Below are 20,862 nucleotides of genomic sequence, written 5' to 3'. Positions count from 1 at the left end.
TCACAGGATCAACAAGATCATTGGGTTGGGAAGTGCCAGTGAGGAAGTGACGGAAGGCAGGAGGCAGTGTCATCCTCAACATCTCCCCTTGCCCCAGATGTGAATATCTGCCTACAGCCTCACTAGCTGTTAAAATAACTCGGCCAGGGATACGGTGGATTCTCCATTGCTCGAAAGCTCAAGTCAAGACTGTCTCTACAAGACGTGTTTTACCTTGAAGAGACATTTTGTGCTTGATGAAGCTGTCATCAGGTAACTTTCTTTGGTTGTACAATGTTAGAAATCACACCAGGCTTCTCTGGCTTTCAAACGGACAGGCTCTATAAAGTGCAGAGGATTCTTCTTCTGGACAAGTTCCAGGTTTCCTTTAGAAGCTGGTGTTTAATTTAGCAATTCTCAAGGTTTCAGCAAAAATTACTCAACGGTTTACTGCCAGGTGTGCCAACCCCATGCAAAGATAGAGTATGTAGGGTGTCTCTTTCTTTGGAGCAATAATATTCCAAAGCTGGCACAGCACCCACGGAGAAACCGTGCTACCTTCCTCACCTCCTGGTGCTGGGCTCACTTGAGATGCTGTGCCAGCCACCTCAGGTCTGCCCTAATTCTTTGAGGAGAGCCACCAAAAGCGATCCACGAGCCTCAACGTTCAAGAAAGCGAGAAAACTTTTTTGAGTGATACTTTGAGAGACGGCTCCTGTTGCTGTCCACAGACTTCTACTACAAGAAAGAGCTTTTCAGACAGAAGGGTTGGCTGAAGTCAGCGCAAGCTCAGTCACAAGCTCGGACGGACGCGTGATTTCAGCCCGGGTTCTCACGGGCTTTTGCTGGGCTCCAAGTGCCACAAAGGGTTTCGCGGAACATTGAAGGACTTGGACTGGAACGTAATATTGATCGCAAAGGTCAAGCCAAGACATTTAGATTGTCTTGACTTCAAGCGAGTCTCAGACTCCATTAAGATCCTTCCATACGAAGTAACGAGTATTCTGTCAGAAGGCAGAGAACAGGCATGCCCCGCCGCAGAACAGCAATGCCCCGCGCTCGTCGGTGATGGGGAAGCGATGAGATGAGACGTGCTCAGCTGCGGCCAACCGCAGGACCAACCCTCGCGCTGCGGCGGAAGGCGACAACTCCCCCCCCCCCCCCACTAACGTGACCCGGGGGACCCGAGGCGGCGGCCGGCGCAGCCCCAGGACACCGGCAGAGCCCGCCCCGGGGGCCGAGGGGCTCTCCCCCCACGCCTGGCACCCGGGCCGCGTCCGCCTCCGAGCACAGCCGGCCTGGGGCTTGCCGGGGCCCAGCGGCGGAAGGCCCGGAGCTCGCTGGGGTACACCGCCGGCCCCGCGCCCGGCAGAGCCCCCCCCTCCCCCCGGGGCCCTCACAGAGCGGGCACCGGGCCGCGCCCACAGCCGGCCCCTCACCAGAAGGGCCTTGTCTTGCCCCGCCCCGGCGCCCAGCCGGCCCCCGCCCGGCCCCGCGGCAGGCCGCCCCGGCGCACCTGCTCGATGGCGGCCTGCACGGCGGGCGCCAGCTCCAGCGCCGCCTCCAGCCCGGCCGCCAGCTCCGGCTCGTCCTCCTCCATGGCGGCCCGCCGCTTCCGGGCCGCGCGGCACGCCGGGATGCGAGAGGACACACCCCCCCCTTCACCGCGCCGGCTCTGGGGGCGGGGGCGGGGCGGGGGCGGGGCTTGACAGGGGCGTGGTCTCTCGGGGGCGGGGGTTCCACCGGGCGGGGGCGGGGCCTGCCGCCCGGCGGTGCGGGGCGCGTCCCGGCGGCGGCGGGTGCGGCGGGGCCGGTCCGTGCCGAGCCGAGCCGTGCCGAACCGAGCCGAGCCGTGCCGTGCCGAACCGAGCCGTGCCGAGCCGAGCCGAGCCGGACCCTCCCGCCTCCCGGCCTGCTGTTGACAAGCGGCGGCGGGAGGCAGCGCGGCGGCGGTCGTCCCCATGTGGCGGACGCTGGCCCTCGCCTCCGCCTTCTTCCCGGGGCTCTTCGCCCTCTGCATCCGGTTGCTGCGCTGGGCCGCTCCGGGATGGAGCCTCAAGGACCGCATCCTCCTCAGCGGCAGGTACGGGCGGGGTCGGCGGGAAGCGACCCGGACCGCGGCGGGCCGCCACCGGTACCCATCGCGGCGGACCGACCGGGACCGGGACCGGGACCGGGACCGAGACCGGGAGCCGGAGCGATCCGGACGGGCCAAGAGCACCGAGTCCCGGCGGCCGGGAGCCTGCACTCGGCGGGTGCCCCGACCCGCGGCGCTCCGCGGGGCCGGACCCCCGGCAGTCCCGAGCCCAGACCCCGCGAGGGGAGCAGGGCCCGGCGGCAAGGCGCAGCCCCCCAAGCGTGGGCGGCCCTGCCCGGCCGTACCTCCCCCCCCCCCCCGCTGTGGCCGGTACCCGTTCGCGGAGCGGGGATGCTCCGGTGCATCTCTCCCTCTGCCCGCGGGGAAGCGGGCGGGGTTACCGCTGATCCACGGGGGCGGAAGGGACGAGACCTGGAAACAAACCCTGGCCGTGTCCCCGGGTGGCAGCGCCTGGCACGGCCACCCCGGCCACGTCCCACGCCGCCCGGGCGCGGGGGCAGAGCTCCTCCTCGCCGTGACAAGGCTTTAGGGCTGTGCACGGAGTAGGCGTCTAAGTGCTAACAGCTCTCCTGGTGCAACAGCGCCGAGGCCGCCACCCCAGCTCCTCGGCCCTCCTGGGGCGACATTTGGGGTGACCCGTTTCCTCTCTCTCGGGTTCAGGTTGGTGTCAACGGTCCAAGCCACGATGGCAACGGTGTCGGGGATCACGGTTGTCCTTAACTGCAAGGACGTGGTGTACGACAGGTAATCCCGTCCGAGAGCCTCGCTGCCCCGCGAGGAGCACGTGGAGGCTGTGCCCGGCCAGCTCGCAGCTGGAGTATTTTATGCCAAAGGCTTGCACGTACAAAGTGGAGAGGAAAACCAGTTTCATGTTCCTCTTCCCTCTGCTTTGGGTGAAGGGTTGGGCAAAGTGCTGGCCGTACACGCCCTGAAAGGCACCGGCTTGTTCAGGGCGCTCAGACCTGGGGCTGCTCTGCCGGCGCGGAGGGTCTCCTCCTGAGGATGGGCTGTAACATGGGCCCATAGATGAGCAAAAAAATAAAGACATCATCTCTTCTAAAGGGGTGAGGGAGTCCCCTCGCTGGAAGCTGAAATTCGCGGTTGCTAACGAGTCAAGCAGACCTAGTGAGAACTGATTTTAGAGGTGCATCACCTTTTCCATGCCAAATGGATGCTGAAGGAGTCCAGAAATGAGAAAATCAATATGGAGTTTGCTCTGAAGGAAAATCACATCGCCTTGTCCTCAATGCTCTGAGACAAACTGCCCCAGAAGTAGCTCTTGGCAGGAGTGATAGCGCAATCTGGGTCACAAGACTTAAAAACAGAGCTATTATCCAGAATAGCAGAGAAAATTGCAGGAGGGAAGAATATAATTATGCTGAGCTGGAATTCGACCATCCACCAGATTTTAGGGTGATTTTTAGGGAGAGCTGCCCTCTCGGTCATTGCAGACCTGTCTTTAGCACACAGATGTGAAATGTCCTACCTTGCTCTAGATAGTGAGATCTAGCCAAATCGCCCAGTTCAGCTTAACCCGGGCAGTCTAATGAGTTACCCTTTTTGCTCTAAAATAAAATACCTGCTGTATAGATAGGTCAGGTGATAAATCCCAGACCCCCCCAGACGGAAGGCGCTGTCGGCAGCCCTCCTTCTCCCTGGAGCCGTGTGCTTGCCCCGGGTGCTCTCAACGCCAGCGGCTCCGCGTGAACGCTTTGTCGTCAGAGACCTAGATTTTCTTTGAATCTGGAGGAAATGCAGCCCAGTGCTCAGCAGGGAAGGTCTCGGAGAATGACAGCAAGACAGAGCCAGGAAGCATCACAAAGGTTGCAGTAAAATTTGCCAATTTATTTACATAGGCAGACAATCATTACATTGCTGGCACTGTAATTGCCCTCCAAAGTCCTGGGCAAGTTTTGCAAACACAATAGCTGGTCACTTCCCCTCCCTGTTTTACATCACTTACATCTTTCTATCCAAAATAGGAACACAGGCAACGACGTTTTTCCTGAGACGGCAGGAGAACACTAGCAGATTTATTTGGGCCCCAAGCTACGTTTCTTTAAGCAGCGGTGTAGGGTGGTGGTTTTTTTGGTTTTGTTTTGGTGGTGTGTTTTTGTTGGTTTTTTTTTTTTAATCGGTGTGATTTCACTCAGGACTTTTTAATAAGCCCGGTCTCCCTGCAGAGCAGGGCTTGCTGCTGCCCGGATTGTGCAACCAGGATTCTGACATGCTTTGGGAACAGGCAGCTGCCTGCAATTATTTCCCAACAGACAAACATCTTGCAGGGGTTTATTGCCTATATTAGATATTTTGCACTTCACTCTCCAAAGTCCAGGCCAGGCATCTCTAATTAAATCTGAGGTCTCTGGGTGCTTTCCAAACGCTCCCCAGATTAGGCAGCCAGCTGAAGCAGCGTGGCAGGCAGAAAGGACACAGTCTTGGAGCTTTTCTCCTACCAAACATCAGCTCTGGGTGGCTCAGGGGAGAAGATTACCTGCTGCAAAGGTGTCAGATTAGTGCTGGATCCCGAGCGGTGCTATGCCCCCGGCCCGCACGGCAAACACCTGGCTGTGGGGCTAATCAAGATCCTCCCGTTAGCGCCGTGTTTGTGCTCGGCTGGGCCGAGCTCAGTGCCTGGCACGGCCAAGCACAAAGTGGGGGCAGTGCCGAGGAGGCGTCCTCCACGCGTACCAGGTACCTTTTCTCTGCTGAGCCAAATCAAGTTAAATTTCGACACCTCTCAGCTTACCGTCAGCTTCAAAATCTGCTGCTTCCGTTTCAGACCTAAAGACTCTCTTCCACCTTTTAGAGCATCGCGAGGTGCTCGCAGCCGTTGCGATGCCTCTGTGTGTGCTGCTCCTCCCCTAGGCACTGGCTGGCCGTAGAGTACATCTGGGTCCTCGTTCCCTACATGACTTACGACATTTACGTCATGTACCTCTCCCACTGGCACAAGAGCCGGGACAGGGGAGTCACGGAGAAGAAGCACTCGCTGGCCAGCGTGCGGAGCTTCCTCCTGCAGGAGCGGCTGATGGTCACCCACCACCTCTTCATCCTCGTCGTGCTCACCCCCGTCACCCAGGTAAGGGCTGGGCACGGCCGCTGTGAAACCCAGCCCGCGAGGAGCCCCACGTGGCTGCAAGGGCTTGTAATCGAGGCTGTGTCTGGCAAAGCATCTCTGCCGGTCAGGAGCCCGTGACCCCCTGGAGATGCTTGGTGTTAGCTCCCAGCCACCTCTCCAGGAGGGTCCCATGCTCACTGCTGGCTTTATTTGCAGCACTTCAGGGGAGAGCTGGGGGACTTCTTCGTGGGCTGCATCTTCATAGCAGAGCTGAGCACGCCTTTTGTATCACTGGGCAAAATCCTCATGCAGGTAGGTGAGGAGGGATGGGGCTCGGGTCTGGGAACCCCACAGCGGCTTGTACCCTTTCCCCGCCCCAGGTTGCCCTTCTGCATCAGCCCCTGTTTGTGCAGCAGCTGGGCTGGAGGTCTCGGAAGGGGGGCAGCCCCGCAACTGTAACCCCAAGCTCCCCCAAAGTGCTGCCCTCCTCCCCGCCTCCTGTTAGGTTCCCATCCCTTTCCCCAGCAGGCAGCCTGCCCAGGGGGCGTCCCCAAACTGGGGGGCTGTGCTGTGTCCTGGTGCTGCCCCCTCCTGTCTGTACCTCCCCTCTGCACCACGCTCCCTCCTGCCCCAGCCCTCTGCCCCCCCCCACACCTCCCTTCCTCCTCCATCCCTTCCCACCCTGCTTTCCTGCTCCCTCCAAAATGCTCCCCCCATCCACGCCTGCTGGGTGCTCGGCTCCATGCTCCCAGCACAGTCAGTGCCCGAGGAGCGATGGGGTGCTGCTCACCCAGCGCTCACCCCACGTTCGCCTTCTTCCTTCCCCAGCTCAAAATGCAGGACACGCTCCTGCACAAGGTGAACGGGATCCTCATCCTGGTGACCTTCTTCCTCTGCCGTATTCTCCTCTTCCCTTTCATGTACGCGGCCTACGCCAGGCAGGTGGGAATCCCCATTTACATGGTGCCTTTCCGCATCCCCCTGCACTGCAACATAGCCAACGCCTCCCTCATCGCCCCCCAGCTCTACTGGTTCAGACTCATCTGCCGCAAAGCCGCCCGACTCTACGGCAGCTCACCCGCCGACAAAAACAGATAACGGCCGGCAGCGGCAGCCCAGCGTGGGGGCTGGAAAAGGGTCAGCCCCCCCCGCCCCGGCCCTTCCACCTTCAATGCCAGCGCTGCGGGAACCATCGCAGCAGCAGAGCGGCGGAAGCAGCGATACCACCGGGCTGTTTTGGATGGAAACGGCCCCTCTGTCTCCACCGCCGTGCCAGGCGGCGCCAGCCTGGGCTAGGAAGGCTTTCTTCCCATGCCGCTCCAGCGCCTTGTGTCCTCCCACCCGTGGGAGCTGGGGCAGGAGCCAGCGAGGAGGAGGTCTGCCCATAAGCACGACATTCCTTCTGGGATTCAACGCTGCGGCACCGAACTAACGGTTACACGAGAGGCGTTTGTTACAACCCCCCCCGCGTCTTTCAGGGCTGACACCAGACACCGGCACCCAGCGCGGCGTGAAGGAGCCTGCAGCCCGGAGGCGGCAGCAGAGGCGATGCTGGAGCGTGCCCAGCCCCACGCAGCAGCACTGGGGACTCGGGGAGCCATGTGCCGGACCTGCCGCAGCTCGCTCCTCCGGCTATGGTTTACAGCCTCCAGCTGAGAGCAGAGCCAGGCCCCAGGGCTGCGGCACGGTTCTGCACAGCCTGTTCCTGACCTTTACCGACTTCACCTCTACACTCCAGCCATGTTCAGCCTCTTACCTCCCACTGCTGCTGGGCTCAAACTCATTTAAGACTCTACTTAACCCAAAGGTGCTTTTCCCTGCAACTGTCTGGTGTCTGTGGCTGACAGTCCCAGGGGAGGGTGGCTTCAGTGTCCCCAGCAGACGGGAGGGGAGAGAAGCTCACGCCAGGAGAGAGGAACGGTTACGCTGGCAATGCTGGCAGGGCAGAGCGCCCATGGCTGAAGGGCAGGATGGGGACAGGAGACTGCTAAGTCCCCGTCTCTGGCCACTATGCAGAGCCCTTCGTTGGCAGGGGATGCTGCAGCAGCCCCCCGTGCCCGGAGACCCGTGGCCACTCCGTGCCTTTCATTCTGTCTAAAAACAACAGCTGAGCTCTGGGAGACCTGGTTCTTTTGGGTGTCGGATCTTGTCCCAGCCACGGTTGTATTCTGGAAAGGGTAAAATAAAGGGCCTCTTCCAACATGCAGTCAGTTATTACAGAAACACTACTGTTACATTAGTGATCGAGACCAGCTGATGTTATAAACCGCTTGCAACCTATTACAGATGTTTGTATCTCGCTGTTTTCATTGCAAATAATGTGCCTTATGTAAGGACCAAAAAAAAAAAAAGCCAATGAGGCATCTCAGTTTGCACTAACACTGCCCTGTTTACTATCAGGAGACCAATAAAGATTTCCTTTCTGGGTCACACCACTGGATGTCTCTCCCACGTGCCGTTCATTTCTGGGTGGGGGGTGTTAATACACGGGATTACCGTTGCACCCCCACCTCCGGGCAGGAGCAACGCACACGTTATTTCCAAAGGTTCCTGCCCGTCCTGAACTCACCCGACTCGCTTCCCAGCCTCCGGCAGCACGTGGCGAGCCCAGCAATCCGCCCAGGACTAGGAGAGGGCCGGCAGCAGGGGAGCCGGAGGGAAATGATTTCCCTGATGTCAGAAGCTGTCGGGTTCTCTGTATAAATCCAGACCGCCAGCAGGCAAGGCTGGAGCCACGGGACCAGCAGCTCGGCTCAGCAACAGCTGTGTCCACAGCTATTCCCGCCGGAAAATTAGAGAGCGGTTCTTCCTACCCATCTTTACACGGCCCCTTCACTGCTTAGACAGGTTGGAAAAAAACACAGCACAGGGGAAGTAAGTTCAAAAGAGAAAGATAGATCGGGTTTATTACAGATCTCACAACTTTCCACATAAGGTGTCCCCTGAGGCAGGGTCAGTGCTCTCCTCTGTCGCCCTCTCCAGCTTCTCAAGCCGTCTCCCCGGCCGAGCGCGCTCCCAGCTTGCTGAGCTTTTGCAGGAGGGTGCCATGCAGCGCCTTGTCACCGACGTTGTCCGTGATGGACTCCAGGAAGTGCCTCTCGTTGGCTCTCCGCAGCGTGTTGCTGGGGGACGTATCGGCACTGCTGAACGTCTCGTACTGCGAGAGGATCTCCAAAGCCACCACCACCAGCGCCTCGCTGCACCCCTTGTCTGGCAGCATGGCGGCGACATGCAGCACGTGGCAGAACATCTGGATGCAGATGAAGGACACCTCCTGCGTGGAGGTCCTGTCCTCGGCAGGGTGCGAGGGGGGCCCCGCAGCGCTCTTGACGGAGCCCAGCAGGTCCGTGAGGCTGCCGCAGTACAGCTGGACCACGTGGAGCCAAGCCTCTGCCGGCAGCCAGGTGGAACAGCTGGAGCTGCAGAGGAGCTGGAAGCCCCGCAGGAAGAGCACGGAGAACTGGAGGTAGCAGGCAAACGGCCGGAGGTTGAGCAGGGGCATGTACTGCACGTACTCCAGTGTGTACGGCACGTGCAGGACTTGCCTCTGCAGCAGGTTTTCGACCACGTGCATGAGCCTCTTCCATTCGCTGTGGCTGCACCAAGGGAAGACCTGTATGAGGGCCACCAGGAACCCTTTGCTGAAAAGATTCACTTCTTCAGGGTTGTCCACGTTGACCGTGAGGAGCGTCAGCATTGTCTCCCTGAGCGCTGTGGACACGCAGCAGCACTCCATCCATGCCAGGAGCCCGCTGCCCGGTCCATAAGCTGGCAAAGGCCGGGACGTCCACTCGTCCTCAGGAAGCATGCAGATCTCAAACAGCGTCGCCGGGACCTCGTTCTTGAAGTGGTCGCCGTAAAGCTTCTTCAGCCGGAGACCGATGGTCCAGTCCAGTGACGCCACCTTCCTGTGAAGCCAAGCCAGCGACTGGACCCACAGCTCAGGGGAGGGGGCGGTTTCTGGTCTTACTACCTCACAGAGCTGGCAGAGGATGTTCAGTACCAGATCCTTGGACTCCAGCGAAGGGAAGAGCTGGTCCCTGGGCTGATGCCAGTACTTTGTGTAACCATCTAGAAGCTTGCAGAGGCTGAGGAGAAGCGGGAATGGGTGGCAGGACTTGACCCAGTGCTCTTCTGAACAGGACTGTATCCCCAAAACCTTACTGAGGATCTGCAGGCTCAGCTCAATTTGAGCAGAGTCTGATTTCAAATAGGGAAGGACAAAGGCTTTGGTCACCTCTGCAGGTGACACAAGCGGAGCGGCTGAGCTTGGCTGCATGAGAAAGGCTAGGAACTCAAGGAACTGCTCCTCTTCCCTCGCAGTGGAAAGCCTCCCCCATACTGCCTCCTCCAGACACCTCACCACCAGGCTGCGTGGCCTGCCTGGATCATTGTGGGTCTCCAGGAAACTCAGCGCTGGGAAGGAGCAGAGGATTTGCGCGAGGAACTGGTGTGCTCCTAGGTTGACTACAGCAAGATTACAAACCTGCTTCACTGTGGCCTCGGGGTACAGCAGCATGAGCCTAGCCACAGAAGCCACAGCCCTGGTCAGGCCTTCATCAGACACGCTCTTTGTGATCTGGTTGAAAGTCACATTCAGATCCTCCTGGAACCCCTCCATGACAACCTGCAAGTTCAGGGACAGACCTGGTCCGCCCCAGGATGCCAGAACACCTGAGATCACTTTGTTTTTGTCAGTTAACAAAAGCTCAGTGTAACACTCCACGATGGCTTTGGTCACTTGCATCTGCAGCTCTCGGCCGTCCTTGTCATGGTGGGACGTGGCGAAGTTCACCAGCGTCTCCAGCAATTTCAGAACTAGCTCTGGTTTCTGGAAGAGAGCTTTGCTTTTCACAAGGCAGTCAACCCAGTCCTTTGAAAAGGGCCAGGTCTTTTCAGAAGCAAAAATGGAGCACATCTCCACGTGCCGGTCCAGCTTTTGCTCAATGATTGTCATGGCAACTGAAGACACAAGGCTGGTGTCCAAATCCTTGCTCTTCAGGCTGGTGCTGATCTCCTTGAGAAAGCCCTTGGTGATCTGTGTCAGTTCTAACACTATGCGTGTCTCATCCTCATCCAGGCCTCTAGTCTCTGAGAAGCAAACCAGGTTCTTCCCGAAGGTGGTAAGCACGTCCAGGAGCCGGTAGCTCTCATAGCAGAGCTCCTCAGAGCTGTTCAGGGTGCCCTGCAGCTCCTCTCCCCAGGCATGCAACAAGCTGCAGAGAAAGTCCAAGCCAACAAAGAGCTCCTCACGAGAGAGCTTGGCCGTGGACAAGAGGCTCATGCTTCTCTCTGCTTCCTTCACCTTCTCATCCAGCCTCCTGTGGTGGAACTGGCTTTTGGTGTCGCTGGTCCAGAGGCTGACCACAGAGCTGACCTTGTCCAGGTACTCTGCGACAGGGAGGGGGCTGCCCTCTGGCTCTAGCTCGGAGAACACGGACAGCAGCTCCACCAGGTTGGCCAAGGCGTAGCACCTCATGCGGGGCAGGGCAATGCTCCTGTAGGTTTGCTTTAACCCCTCTATCAGGACCGTAAGCAGGCTGGTGGCAGCAGGGGGGTCATTCAGAGAGCCAGGGTCACCCTTGAACCTCTTTGGGGGCTGGAGACCATCGTCCAGAGAGGACTCGCACCCATGCTGACGTATGAGAGTGCTGAACGTAGAGACCGTTGCGTCCTCCTGTCCCTCCTTGTGTTTCATCACCTCCCACCACACGTCCAAGAAGAACCCGACGTCTGACGGGGACGTCTCACTGGCGATGTACTCCACCAAGTGCTCCAGCTCGCCCCGGTGCACATCCTGGGGCAGCGCCAGCAGCAGCTGCACGAAGAGCCGGGGCGCACCGAGGGCCTTGACCAGCTCGAAGAGGACGGTGTGGTTAACGTCGGGGATCATCCTGCCCACGGAGAAGAAGCCGTCCTCCTTCCACCCCTGGTCCAGCGAGGCGGCCGGTGGGCCCGGCAGCAGGACTTTAGCCCAGACGATGGCCACAGCCTCCTTCTTCCAGAGGCTGTGCTGCAGCGGCGAAGGGCAGCGGGCCCCGATCTCCCCCAGGGCGTCGGTGATGGGGGGTCCCACGCGTGGCCAGTCGGCTTTGCGCAGCTCCCGCAGCGGCCGCGGCTGGGTCAACCGGGCGGCCAGCAGGAACCCGCCGTGCAGGATGGCCGTCTCCTCGCACACGCCCCAGGGCCCTGCGCGGAGACACCGTTACCCGGGCCCGACCGCCGCCCCCCCCCCCTCCCCGGCCCCGCTTCCCCCCTCCCCGGCCCCGCTTCTCCCCCCGCCCCGGTCCCGCACCCACCGGCCTCCATGGCGGCGGCGTGGCCGACCCGCGGGCGGCGCGCTCTGACGTCATGCGGGCAGCCCCGCCCCGCCCGCCGCGCCCCCTGGCGGCCCGGCGGTGGCACCGCCTGCCCGCCGCCGCCGCCGCCGCCGCCGCCCGCCGCCCCCCCCCCCGTGATTAATTAGCGTGCACGAAAACGGAGAACCCAATTAAAAGGGAGATGAACGCGGGTGCGGCGCCGTGCCGGGCAGGTGGAAGAAACGCGCTCAAACCGTCCTTCCGAATCGCTTTTATTCGTTTACGGGCGACGCTGGCAGGCGGCAGCGCCAGTCTCAGGGGTGCAGCTTACGCGCGGCGTTTTTAAATTTGATCGATACCACGACTGGAAGTCGTCGCTGAACTTGAATCAAAGAGCTCAAGCAACGGAATCACAGCGAGGGATTGTTCCTGTTTGAACTCGGGATATTCACGACAAGCGCCGACGTGCCTCGGTGACCGCTAACGCTGCCGATTGTGCCCGCTTTTCCGCTGTGAAACTTAAAGGTTTTCATCAAGAAAGATTACAAACCAGGCAGCGTGCCCGACACGGACAATGCTGGTAATTACTCCCTGTATTCCCAGCCCTCGTTCCACTAGCAAAAGCAGAGTGACTTTGCATTCCAACGGAATAAACCCCGAACTGTTACTTCCGAAGGCCATTTCTCATCAAAAGCTAATTGTAAGACCACGATACGCTCACTTCAAGCTGCCTCCCGGCACCTCAGCAGACAGCGCAGCGCTGCTACGCGCCCTGAAGCACAGCCCCAGCTCCCGCCCGGAATGTGGAAGGCTCCTCGGTAAGGGGTGGAAACCACCGCATCAGTAACGCGACCCCAGTGAGAAACGCACCACGCGCTTCTCAAGTGAAAACTTCACCTCAAAAGCTGGGGAAACATCTTGGAATGAAAATGGGGTTTGCTCCAGACTAGACTATTCACGTGCTTTAGCAAGATAATTTCTCCGTTCCCGATAAACAGGCATTCACCGCGACAGCTGAACTGCTCGAGTTCTCCGTACACAGCCCGACACTTTGCCACGGCAGCGGGGCACCTGCGACACTCACAGCCACAGCGACCTCTTCCGCCAGCTGCAAATCCAGGACAGCTAAAGCCAATTAGTTAGAGAATTGGATATTCTAACGAAGCTAGCAACTTCTTTTTCAAGTACAACAAGAGAGAAATGAGGTTTTCCTCTTAACTGGTGGCCCCTGTTTTTGAAGCCACGTGCTCAACCTTGCTCCTTGTGGCACAACCAAATTTTTCTGAAGGAGAACATGCTATTTGCTTGAAAGGAGAGAGCAGCAGTAAGAGACACAAGCTTAAAGAGACACAAACCAACCAGCATGGGATATTACGGCACCCTCTTACTGGAAGGGATAATGCAACACGTTACATAGGATTGGCCTTTCACTTTCAAAACCAAGGCACGAACAAGCAGCCCAGTCCTTTTTCTCCAGCTAAGCAGAAGCCTTCTTCATTTTTTGCGCAGCAAACCATTTGTCACTGTTGTCCGCCGCCATGGCCTGCGCAAAGAAAAGCGTTAAAGTGTTCAGAACAGCAGCCGAGTCGCCAGACGCCCGGCTGCTCACACTCACCAGCCTCTCCCACAAACCCGGACCGATCACGAGGACACCTTCTGATTTGGAGGAAAGCTATTCTGATGGATATATTATTTTTTTTTTTACATACTAGTAAGGAAAACAGACACTGAAAACCACTGTTCTCTGCTGCAGCAAGTAAATAGATGTTCTGGTAATACAAGAGCAAAACAGGATAGTTTAAACACAGCCTTCCCACACAGCTCATGCTCCACACCGGAGCCCCTCTGCCTCGGGAGGATGTCCAGCTGTGCTGACCTTACTACAGAAAGTTAGTTTTGAGCTGCAGTAACTTCCACCAAAGCGTTGGCGACGTGTCCAGCAAGACATACCACCACCCAGTCGCCCCGAGCGCGAGGCCGGAAAACTCTAGCCAGGACACTAAGTCAACTTTAAAAAGTGATTTGTTTTTCTTAGCAAGACTGTACAATTTGCTTCTCAGAAAAACTCTACGTGGAACGAAAATTACATTCTGCAGGTATCTATAATCAGGAAGAAAACGAACGTGCAGGCAGCGCTACTTACATCGTCTAACAATTTGTCACCATTAGGGTCCACCTTGGACAGATCCCTAAATGCTTCATCTCCCACAAAACAGATTTCATGGCCATCCTAAACCAAGTTTAAGAGCAGGTTAACTTAGGTAACGGCAGAGAGAAATTTAAATCGAATTTAATCACCGTTTCCAATATTACTCACAGGATCAGCCAAAATAATCACTTGCACCGTGGCTTTGCCAGGTGTGTCCAAGCTAACCAGAGGTGTTAAAATTTTCTGATTCTCCTTTTTCATCAGTGCTTCAATGTTTGGCAACTTAAACAGAAAACAAACAAAAGTCAGCCCTAGTCAGATGAAGGTCAGATGCATTCAGGTTGTTCTCATCTACAGCTCCCCATTACCCACAACTCCATTACATTCCCACTGCGAGAAATACAAAGTATCTGCTCAGTATTATTTTGTTCACATCTGAGAAATTTTGCTAATACTAGAAATTAACCTCCCACTCGTCAGCTCTGGGTAATGAAAGGGGTGAGGGAAGTGTGATCGTTACCTCTTCCTTTGCACAGGAGAAGGCAATCCGCCCAAAGGCCGTCCCGTGATCCACCGCTCCTCCAACAGTCTTCAACTCCAACTTACACTGAAGGAGGAAAAAACCAAGCCTGACTTGCGAGGACGCGGTTCTCAGTGCTACATTCGCTCCAGCTTTTCACCGATGCAGGTGATTTCAAAATTGCCCATATACATATTTCCCAACAAGCCAGAATTACCAGAGCAAACCACAGCTTTTTTTACAAAAATACAGTTAAGCGTACGCAAGCTTTAATTTAAATGCACAGAATTAAGCGCACAGTTGCTTTAGTTAAGAGCCTTTTTTCCCTTTAAGATTTTGTTCTCGTGAAACGAGATGTTTCTATGACGAGATGCGACTCTTAAAGATCAGAACTGGAAAGTTTTCTAAGGACTAACCTGGTTATCCGCGTAGCCTAGCAAAGCCCTTTGTTTTTCCTCATCCTTCTCGTATATTTTCATCCCGAGCAAATCAGACCAGTAGTTAACAGACTTCTGCAGATCGGAGACACCCAAGGTTACCTTCAGCACAGGATCTACAAGATTGCAATAATTTGAAATTATTTACAAATATATTGTAGTTTTAAACTCAGTTGCACGTTCTTGAGAAGGAAAGTAACAAAGAAATAACAAAAACGTGCTCTGTTTCATAAAATGCCGTCGAGACAAATGCGCAGCCCATTCTGATATCCCACTCGTAAATCTGTTGTGAACACCAGTAAGAGTGTGTAAGTGTGCGAGTTTCACCTTGCTTGAGCTGTTCCTTGTCTTCCAAGTAGAACTTGTATCCTCCTGGGGCTTCAGCTTCAAAAATACCAGTTGTGACTTCTCTGAGGGGCCACCCCATCTTCTTAGCATTGCTCACAGCCTGGCTGGACACAAGTGTTATGCCCTAGTGAGAACAGAACAGACACACACAAAATTCACAGGGTGGCTGGCGTGCAAGTCCTACCTTTCAATAGTCTGCCTCTACAAATGACCAGAAACAAACGAGGTTACTTTTTATAACAGATGGACCGTATGATCTCCCGAGAACCAGCTATCTTGCTCCTACAAAATAAGCTTAGTCTTACTGCGCATCCCACATGTATTTGGGATGCATTAATCTACCCTTCTTTCACACCAAAGGGAAAAGAAAGGCAAAAGGAATTTAAAACTCTGATTCGACGCATTGTACAGAAAAGGAAAACGGAGTTCCTAACTGTTCTGCCAGGTGAGGTAGACATCCGTGGCCCCAAGCGGCTGTTCCCTCACCCCCCGCAAACTGGGAGAAGAATATTAGCTCAGGGGAAACAATGAGAAAACACAATTACATGTCTTCATAGATGAAACATGAGATCTCCATTGGCTGTCAGCTAGTAAACAACAAAGAAATAAGTAATAACAAATAAAAGAGTGTTTTCCTACAGCAAGATCCTTCTTAGCTAACCATTCCACGTTGGATCTGGCAGCAAATACCAGCTGTCCTGCACGCACAGCAGCTAAGAGGTGGAGCTCGAGGAAGCGCTTCCTTGAGCTCCGAAGTGAGCACAAAGCTGCTCTAGTTTCTGCTCTTCCGACTTGGAGACAACTACAAAAGCAAGAATAAAAAGCGTCTAAGGGACCAAACAGCATAAAAAAGCAACTGGTACAACCTACACACCAAACAGACTCCTAATCATAAAAGTAAAAAAAAAGCTTATCGTAAGAAGAAAGATTTTGCTGCTAAGTGTGGTACTTACCAGAAAGTCATTACCCAGGCGATATTCTCCAATACCGTAATTGTAAGTCAATTCTGCAACAAAGTGATTGTCTTCTGGCCCGTAGCCCACCATCGTTTTGCTCCATTTTCCATCATAAGGGCTGGAACATCCATATTTAGTTGTCATGAGTATTAGAAATAAACATCGAGAACTGCAAGTACTAGTGTTTCAAGGAAGAACTGCATTTCTAGAGTAAACAAACGGCACAGGTAATCCAGTAACCTCCCACCAAGTGGGAGCTGTGAAGAACTCTCGTTGCACCTCAGCACAGAGCAGGCAGGCATCCCCCCGGTCAATAGTTTTGACCTTGGGCTGTCATTCATGACCACGCGACAAAAGCGGTTCTACCTCCTTCTTTAACAGCTCACATTTTAAGAGCACAAACTGCTCATCAGCTGGAATTATATGAGTGCTGCCTTATTGCGAAGTAGGAAAAGTAAGCGGTTAGGCACCAGATTGTACGATTTCTTTCATTCGTGAAGAAAGACAAAAGCCTTTGGAGCTACCAGGAGGGATTTTTAACTCAAGACCCTAGACAGCCCCGCGCCTGTAAAAAGCCAGCGTAACTGAATGCAATTCCAGGAAAGTTTAGAAATAATTTCATAAAGTTCAGTATCAGTCTACAGGTGCAATACAGCAATACTTGTGTTTCAGTGCAAACTTCACACCTACACAAAAAAAGCAGAACTGTTGATTCCAAGGGAATTGCTTTAAAAACCAACCAACCAACCCACCCAACCCCTATTTTACCTATAAAATGACAACACGTGGCTGGTCGTGACTGGCAGGTGCTTTATGAGAAGCAAAGGACCGCGGAGGGGGCGCAGGGGCACTCACCCGTTGCAGCTGGCTTTGCAGCCCTCCTCGAACTCCTCGTGCCTCAGCACCTTACGAATGAGGCGGGAAAGCGGTCAGCACAGAGACAACGCGGTCCCCTTTCACCTCAGCAGTCCCTGCCAGGCTTAACGCGGCGCTGGCGGTCCCGGGGCAGGAGGGGGCGAGGGCCGGAGGAGGTAGGCGGCGGCGGCGGCGGCGCTCCGAACCCCTCGCGGCTGCCGGGGGCCGCGCCCGTCGGGAGCGGCCCAGCGGGCTCGGAGGGCGGAGAAGGCCCTGTCGTGCCGCAGCGCCGCGCCGGGCCGGGCCGGGCCGGGCCGGGGGAGCCCCGGGGCCTCCGCGGCTGAGGTGAGCGACGATAGCCCCCCCCGCCCCGCCCCGCCCTCCCCTCCGGGCCCGCCCCCCCCGCCCCGCCCCGCCCCGCCCCGCCCCGCCGCTCACGTTCATGCCCAGCAGCTCGCGGTAGAAGCGCGCGCTCCGGCCGCGGTCGCCCACTTTGAAGACGAAGTGCAGCGCGCGCCGAGCCCCCATGGCGGAGTGCTGACGTCATGCAGCGCGCCCGTCGCGCGGCGGTGACGGCGGAAGATGGCGGCGCTGGGGAGGCTGGCGCCGGGGCTGGGCCGCTCGTTGCTGCGGCGGCCCGGCGGGCAGGGCGAGGCGGCGGCGGGGCGGCGCGGGGTGCGGGCGCTGCGGCGGAGCCCCGTGCGGGTGCTGCCGCCGCAGAAGGAGCGGGCCGCGGCGGCCGAGGCGCAGCAGAGTCCCCGGGAGCCCCCCCCCCCGCCGCCGCCGCCGCCAGCGGTGGAGCGGAGCTCGGCCGGGCCGGGGTTGTGGTACGAGAAGGCGGCGCCCGGTGACAGGAGGCTGGGGTGAGGCGCGGCCCGCGGGCATCACCGCTGCGGGAGGGAGCCGGGCCCCGGCCGTGCTCGGGGCGCGCTTTGGGGGTGCGGGGATGCTCCGCGCTGAGCCCCCCTGCGGAAGCGCCCCGGAGCTGCCCGGTGTCGCATCTGCGGAGTGTGAGGCAAATGCCGGCGCTTTGGGGGTTCTGGGTAGAGACTGACACGGCAACGCCAGTTACAGCCGGGCTAAAGATACCTGGGGGACTTCCGAGTGAGGTTCTCGGTGGCTGGCAGACGTCGGACTGACGGTGGTGGTAGCGTTGCAACCCTTTTCTCTGATTAACTTCTCCACAGAAAAGTGGTGACCATCGCCAAGTCGAAGAAGTTTCGGGATCATCACGGGAAGGTTGTGCTGGAGGGTCACAGGCTGATCAAGGACGCCCTGGAGGCAGGAGCTGTGCTGCAGAGTCTCTTCTTCAGCACTGTGGGGCACCTGAAGGAGCTGCCCGAGGCAAAGCTGAAACGAGCCAACTTAGTTAAGGTGAAATTTGAAGACATTAAGAGCTGGTCTGACCTCATAACTCCTCAGGGGCTTATAGGTAAGTTGCCTTAGAAACGGTCATGACGCTGCTCAAAGGGAAACTTACTTCACGCTTAGTAAGTGGGTAACGACTCGCTCTTCATAGCCTTCCCCTAGGCGTTCTGGCAGTGTGTCAAGAGCGGCATAACTTGAGAGAGTACCCTTTTATTTGGCCTGCTGTGGTAACTGTGAAAGTGGCTCCTACAGCACGCTGAAGGTGATAATGCTCATTTTTAATAGCACGCCGCTCCAGCTCTGCTGGGAGATTAGTTCTCCTTGTCAAGCGACAAACTCTTCTCAAACTTCTTTTAAGCAGTGCTTTTCCTAATGCTTCCTCCAGCACCTCTTCGGTGAAATTTGGGCCAACTAAATGAGAGACAGCCCTTTCCTTGGGGTGTGTTAGTCAGAAGCCTGTCAGCACTTTGTCTCCTCAGGGATCTTTTCCAAGCCCGACCATGCCAAGATGTCTTACCCTGCCGCTCAGCTAACCAGCTCCTTGCCACTGCTCCTCATCTGCGACAATATCCGAGATCCGGGAAACCTGGGGACTATTCTGAGGTCTGCAGCAGGAGCAGGCTGTGAGAAAGTGCTGCTCACCAAAGGTAACAGCCTTTCCTTGGGGGAAAAAAGTTCAGTTTGAGTAATTCGGGGGTAAGGCAGGGATAAGAGGTGCTTGAAGATGTTGTTCCCAAGAGTTTGTAAGCAGTGCCTGGCCCAGACATGATTTGCTGCGGGAAGCAGCGGCTGCTGAATCCGTCTTTGTGGGAGCCGCTGCAGTGTTGCTGTTTTCTTCCCTTCCCTCTCAGGCTGTGTGGATCCGTGGGAGCCGAAGGTGCTCCGTGCAGGCATGGGAGCTCATTTCCGTCTGCCCATCGTCGCCAACCTGGACTGGGAATCTGTTCCCGGCAACCTTCCTGCCGGCGTCCAGGTCTGCGTGGCCGACAACAAAGACCCAGGCGCTCAGGCTGAGACCGCGTCCGTGTCGAGGGGAGCCGGCGGGGCTCCTGGCAACCCGAAAGCTCCTGTGAAATCCAAACCCAAGGCCGCTCCTGAGTGCGAGGATGAGGAGGGAGCGGCAGGTGTCCGTGTCCCAGAGCTGGCTGCGCAGTATTACTACGAGAACTGGACACAGACTCCAGTGGCAGTGGTGATCGGCGGAGAGACTCATGGTCTGAGTCCAGACGCGCTTCACCTCGCAGCCAGCACCGGGGGGAAGAGACTGGTCATTCCTGTGGTGTCAGGCGTGGACAGCTTGAACTCCGCTATCGCTGCTGGCATTGTGCTGTTCGAGGGGAAGAGACAGTTGCTGCGGAGGCACAAGCGGGAAGACGAAAGGCAGAAGTTCCCTGTAGCGGGCTAAACTGCTGAGGTTTGGGTGCTGAAGAAGCATCCCTTCCTTTTGGTGTGCTGTAGGGTTAATAAAATTGCAGCTCAGGCTGTTTGGTTTGCAGTAAATGGGTATTAAACAGCTCTGGCAGTGTTGGAGCTGTGCCTGGATGAGTGCGTGACTCCCAGGCGAGCCCGCAGGCGCTCCGGCCGCATGGTGATGCTAGTGAGAAGGGAAAGGCCGGCGGGTGGGGGCTCTCACCGGGCAGCGGGGAGCTGGCCGCCCACAAGGCTTTTCTCACTCCCTCCTGTTGGCAGCCCTGGGCAAGGACCCTCCGGGCCAACCCGGCAGATCTGGGGGGGGGCCTCGGATCCCCCCCCTGGGGGGTCAGGGCACAGCTGCCGCGGCGGCGTTTGTGCTGGCCCGGCCAGGATGCCGCTGACAACGTGTGTCCTTCCTCTCGCAGCCTGGGGCCGTGGGGCCTGGCTGCTGTTAGTGGTTTTGGGGTCAGAAAGGCCAAATAGCGGCCACCTGAATGGGTCCTGCCTGTGCTTACCCGAACCCCGTGCTCTAACAAGCGACGAGAGCAGCACACCAACCCCGGCCCGGGGCCTGGCTGTGGTGTGGGGTGTCCGAGCTCTGGCATTCGTGACCGTGCCGCTGCCGGGAGGTGGCGGTGTCCGTCCCCACGCAGCCGCCTGGGCACCGCTCGCCCCGGCAGCTGGGCGTCAACGCGAATGAATTATAAATGAGGGAGGGGAAGGGTGGGAAAGGAGCTGTGGGCACTGCCGCTCGCTGCGGCCATCCCTCGGAGGGGGGATGGAGACCCTGGGGCCTGTCCATGCCTCCCCAAGGGCAACAAGCCGGCTCGCGGCAACCCGCCTCCATGGATCCAGGATGTGCCACGCAGCCCTGGTCATGCTGGAGGCTCCTGCCCAGGCTGCACGATGCTCTCTGCATCGCTGGCAGCCGTGTGTCGATGGACGGTCCCTGCGACAGCGCTGGCCGCCACCCGGCTTGCTGCACATTTAAAAATGCCTCCTCTACTCTGGCTGCGAGTCACACAACCAGCTACTTGCCACCAGCCCACACTCTGCTGGCTCTGGTTTCCCGTTACCACATTGAAATAATTTATATTGTCAGTTCGAGAAATACCCAGAGACAGAGATTCGGCCTCTTCCATGCCCCAGCCCTTGTATCTGAGCGCTGTGCAGCGCTGCCTGGGCTGGGTGTGCGGTGCGCTGTGAGACAGTGGCATTACCTCGAGCCTGAAACTGCTCCAGCCGAGCAATTCCGTCTCCAGAGCCCAGTTCCAGCCCCGGTCTCATCAAATTGACCCCAGATGACTGAATTCTCAGGCAGAAAATTGCTGCTTTGCTCCAGTTCCTACCAAGCAGCTACCAGAGCGGCTGTGGCAGTG

General features: G+C 57.3%; 5 protein-coding genes across 7 annotated transcripts in view; 2 read left to right on the top strand and 3 right to left on the bottom strand.

Annotated features, from left to right (window-relative positions):
• VPS53 (VPS53 subunit of GARP complex) overlaps positions 1–2,440 on the bottom strand; it is a 73,770-nt gene extending 71,330 nt beyond the window's left edge. For 2 of the 3 annotated variants that reach the window (XM_076354628.1, XM_076354629.1), the window contains exon 1: positions 1,496–1,584. In XM_076354628.1, the coding sequence (XP_076210743.1) occupies positions 1,496–1,579 (84 nt within the window). In that variant the 5' untranslated portion in view covers positions 1,580–1,584. Of the gene's footprint in view, positions 1–1,495; positions 1,585–2,390 lie in introns of those variants that run through there. The other variant, XM_076354630.1, reaches the window with a different exon arrangement.
• Positions 1,809–7,573, top strand: TLCD3A (TLC domain containing 3A). Its single transcript, XM_076354632.1, has 5 exons — positions 1,809–2,062; positions 2,738–2,821; positions 4,946–5,159; positions 5,355–5,450; positions 5,967–7,573. The coding sequence occupies exons 1-5, from the start codon at positions 1,941–1,943 to the stop codon at positions 6,234–6,236; spliced, it is 786 nt and encodes a 261-aa protein (XP_076210747.1). The 5' UTR covers positions 1,809–1,940; the 3' UTR covers positions 6,237–7,573.
• Positions 7,574–8,013: 440 nt separating this feature from the next.
• On the bottom strand, positions 8,014–11,448 carry GEMIN4 (gem nuclear organelle associated protein 4). Its single transcript, XM_076354627.1, has 2 exons — positions 11,438–11,448; positions 8,014–11,327 (listed from the first exon to the last, which is right to left on the bottom strand). The coding sequence occupies exons 1-2, from the start codon at positions 11,445–11,447 to the stop codon at positions 8,125–8,127; spliced, it is 3,213 nt and encodes a 1,070-aa protein (XP_076210742.1). The 5' UTR covers position 11,448; the 3' UTR covers positions 8,014–8,124.
• A 245-nt stretch (positions 11,449–11,693) lies between these two features.
• GLOD4 (glyoxalase domain containing 4) lies at positions 11,694–17,254 on the bottom strand. Its single transcript, XM_076354363.1, has 9 exons — positions 17,141–17,254; positions 16,703–16,752; positions 15,845–15,965; positions 14,871–15,015; positions 14,523–14,659; positions 14,107–14,193; positions 13,755–13,868; positions 13,581–13,667; positions 11,694–12,980 (listed from the first exon to the last, which is right to left on the bottom strand). The coding sequence occupies exons 1-9, from the start codon at positions 17,228–17,230 to the stop codon at positions 12,915–12,917; spliced, it is 897 nt and encodes a 298-aa protein (XP_076210478.1). The 5' UTR covers positions 17,231–17,254; the 3' UTR covers positions 11,694–12,914.
• A 30-nt stretch (positions 17,255–17,284) lies between these two features.
• Positions 17,285–19,552, top strand: MRM3 (mitochondrial rRNA methyltransferase 3). Its single transcript, XM_076354340.1, has 4 exons — positions 17,285–17,565; positions 17,890–18,134; positions 18,550–18,717; positions 18,922–19,552. Exons 1-4 carry the CDS (start codon positions 17,285–17,287, stop codon positions 19,473–19,475), a joined length of 1,248 nt encoding a protein of 415 aa, XP_076210455.1. The 3' UTR covers positions 19,476–19,552.
• The last annotated feature ends 1,310 nt before the right edge of the window (positions 19,553–20,862 follow it).

The sequence above is a fragment of the Aptenodytes patagonicus genome, chromosome 17, assembly GCF_965638725.1.
Source record: "Aptenodytes patagonicus chromosome 17, bAptPat1.pri.cur, whole genome shotgun sequence".
NCBI lineage: Eukaryota > Metazoa > Chordata > Aves > Sphenisciformes > Spheniscidae > Aptenodytes > Aptenodytes patagonicus.
Note: the sequence above shows the minus strand (reverse complement) of the source record. Positions and strands in the feature narration are given on the sequence as shown.

Excerpts from the sequence above, each read along its gene's own strand:
- TLCD3A (XM_076354632.1), top strand. The coding sequence starts at position 1,941 with ATGTGGCGGACGCTGGCCCTCGCCTCCGCCTTCTTCCCGGGGCTCTTC. Across the intron at positions 2,063-2,737 it reads CGCATCCTCCTCAGCGGCAG|GTTGGTGTCAACGGTCCAAG; the intron begins GTACGGGCGGGG and ends TCTCGGGTTCAG. Across the intron at positions 5,451-5,966 it reads TGGGCAAAATCCTCATGCAG|CTCAAAATGCAGGACACGCT; the intron begins GTAGGTGAGGAG and ends TTCCTTCCCCAG.
- MRM3 (XM_076354340.1), top strand. The coding sequence starts at position 17,285 with ATGGCGGCGCTGGGGAGGCTGGCGCCGGGGCTGGGCCGCTCGTTGCTG. Across the intron at positions 18,135-18,549 it reads AACTCCTCAGGGGCTTATAG|GGATCTTTTCCAAGCCCGAC; the intron begins GTAAGTTGCCTT and ends TTGTCTCCTCAG. Across the intron at positions 18,718-18,921 it reads GAAAGTGCTGCTCACCAAAG|GCTGTGTGGATCCGTGGGAG; the intron begins GTAACAGCCTTT and ends CTTCCCTCTCAG.
- GLOD4 (XM_076354363.1), bottom strand. The coding sequence starts at position 17,230 with ATGGGGGCTCGGCGCGCGCTGCACTTCGTCTTCAAAGTGGGCGACCGC. Across the intron at positions 14,194-14,522 it reads TAGGCTACGCGGATAACCAG|TGTAAGTTGGAGTTGAAGAC; the intron begins GTTAGTCCTTAG and ends TTCCTCCTTCAG. Across the intron at positions 13,869-14,106 it reads TCTCCTGTGCAAAGGAAGAG|TTGCCAAACATTGAAGCACT; the intron begins GTAACGATCACA and ends TTTCTGTTTAAG.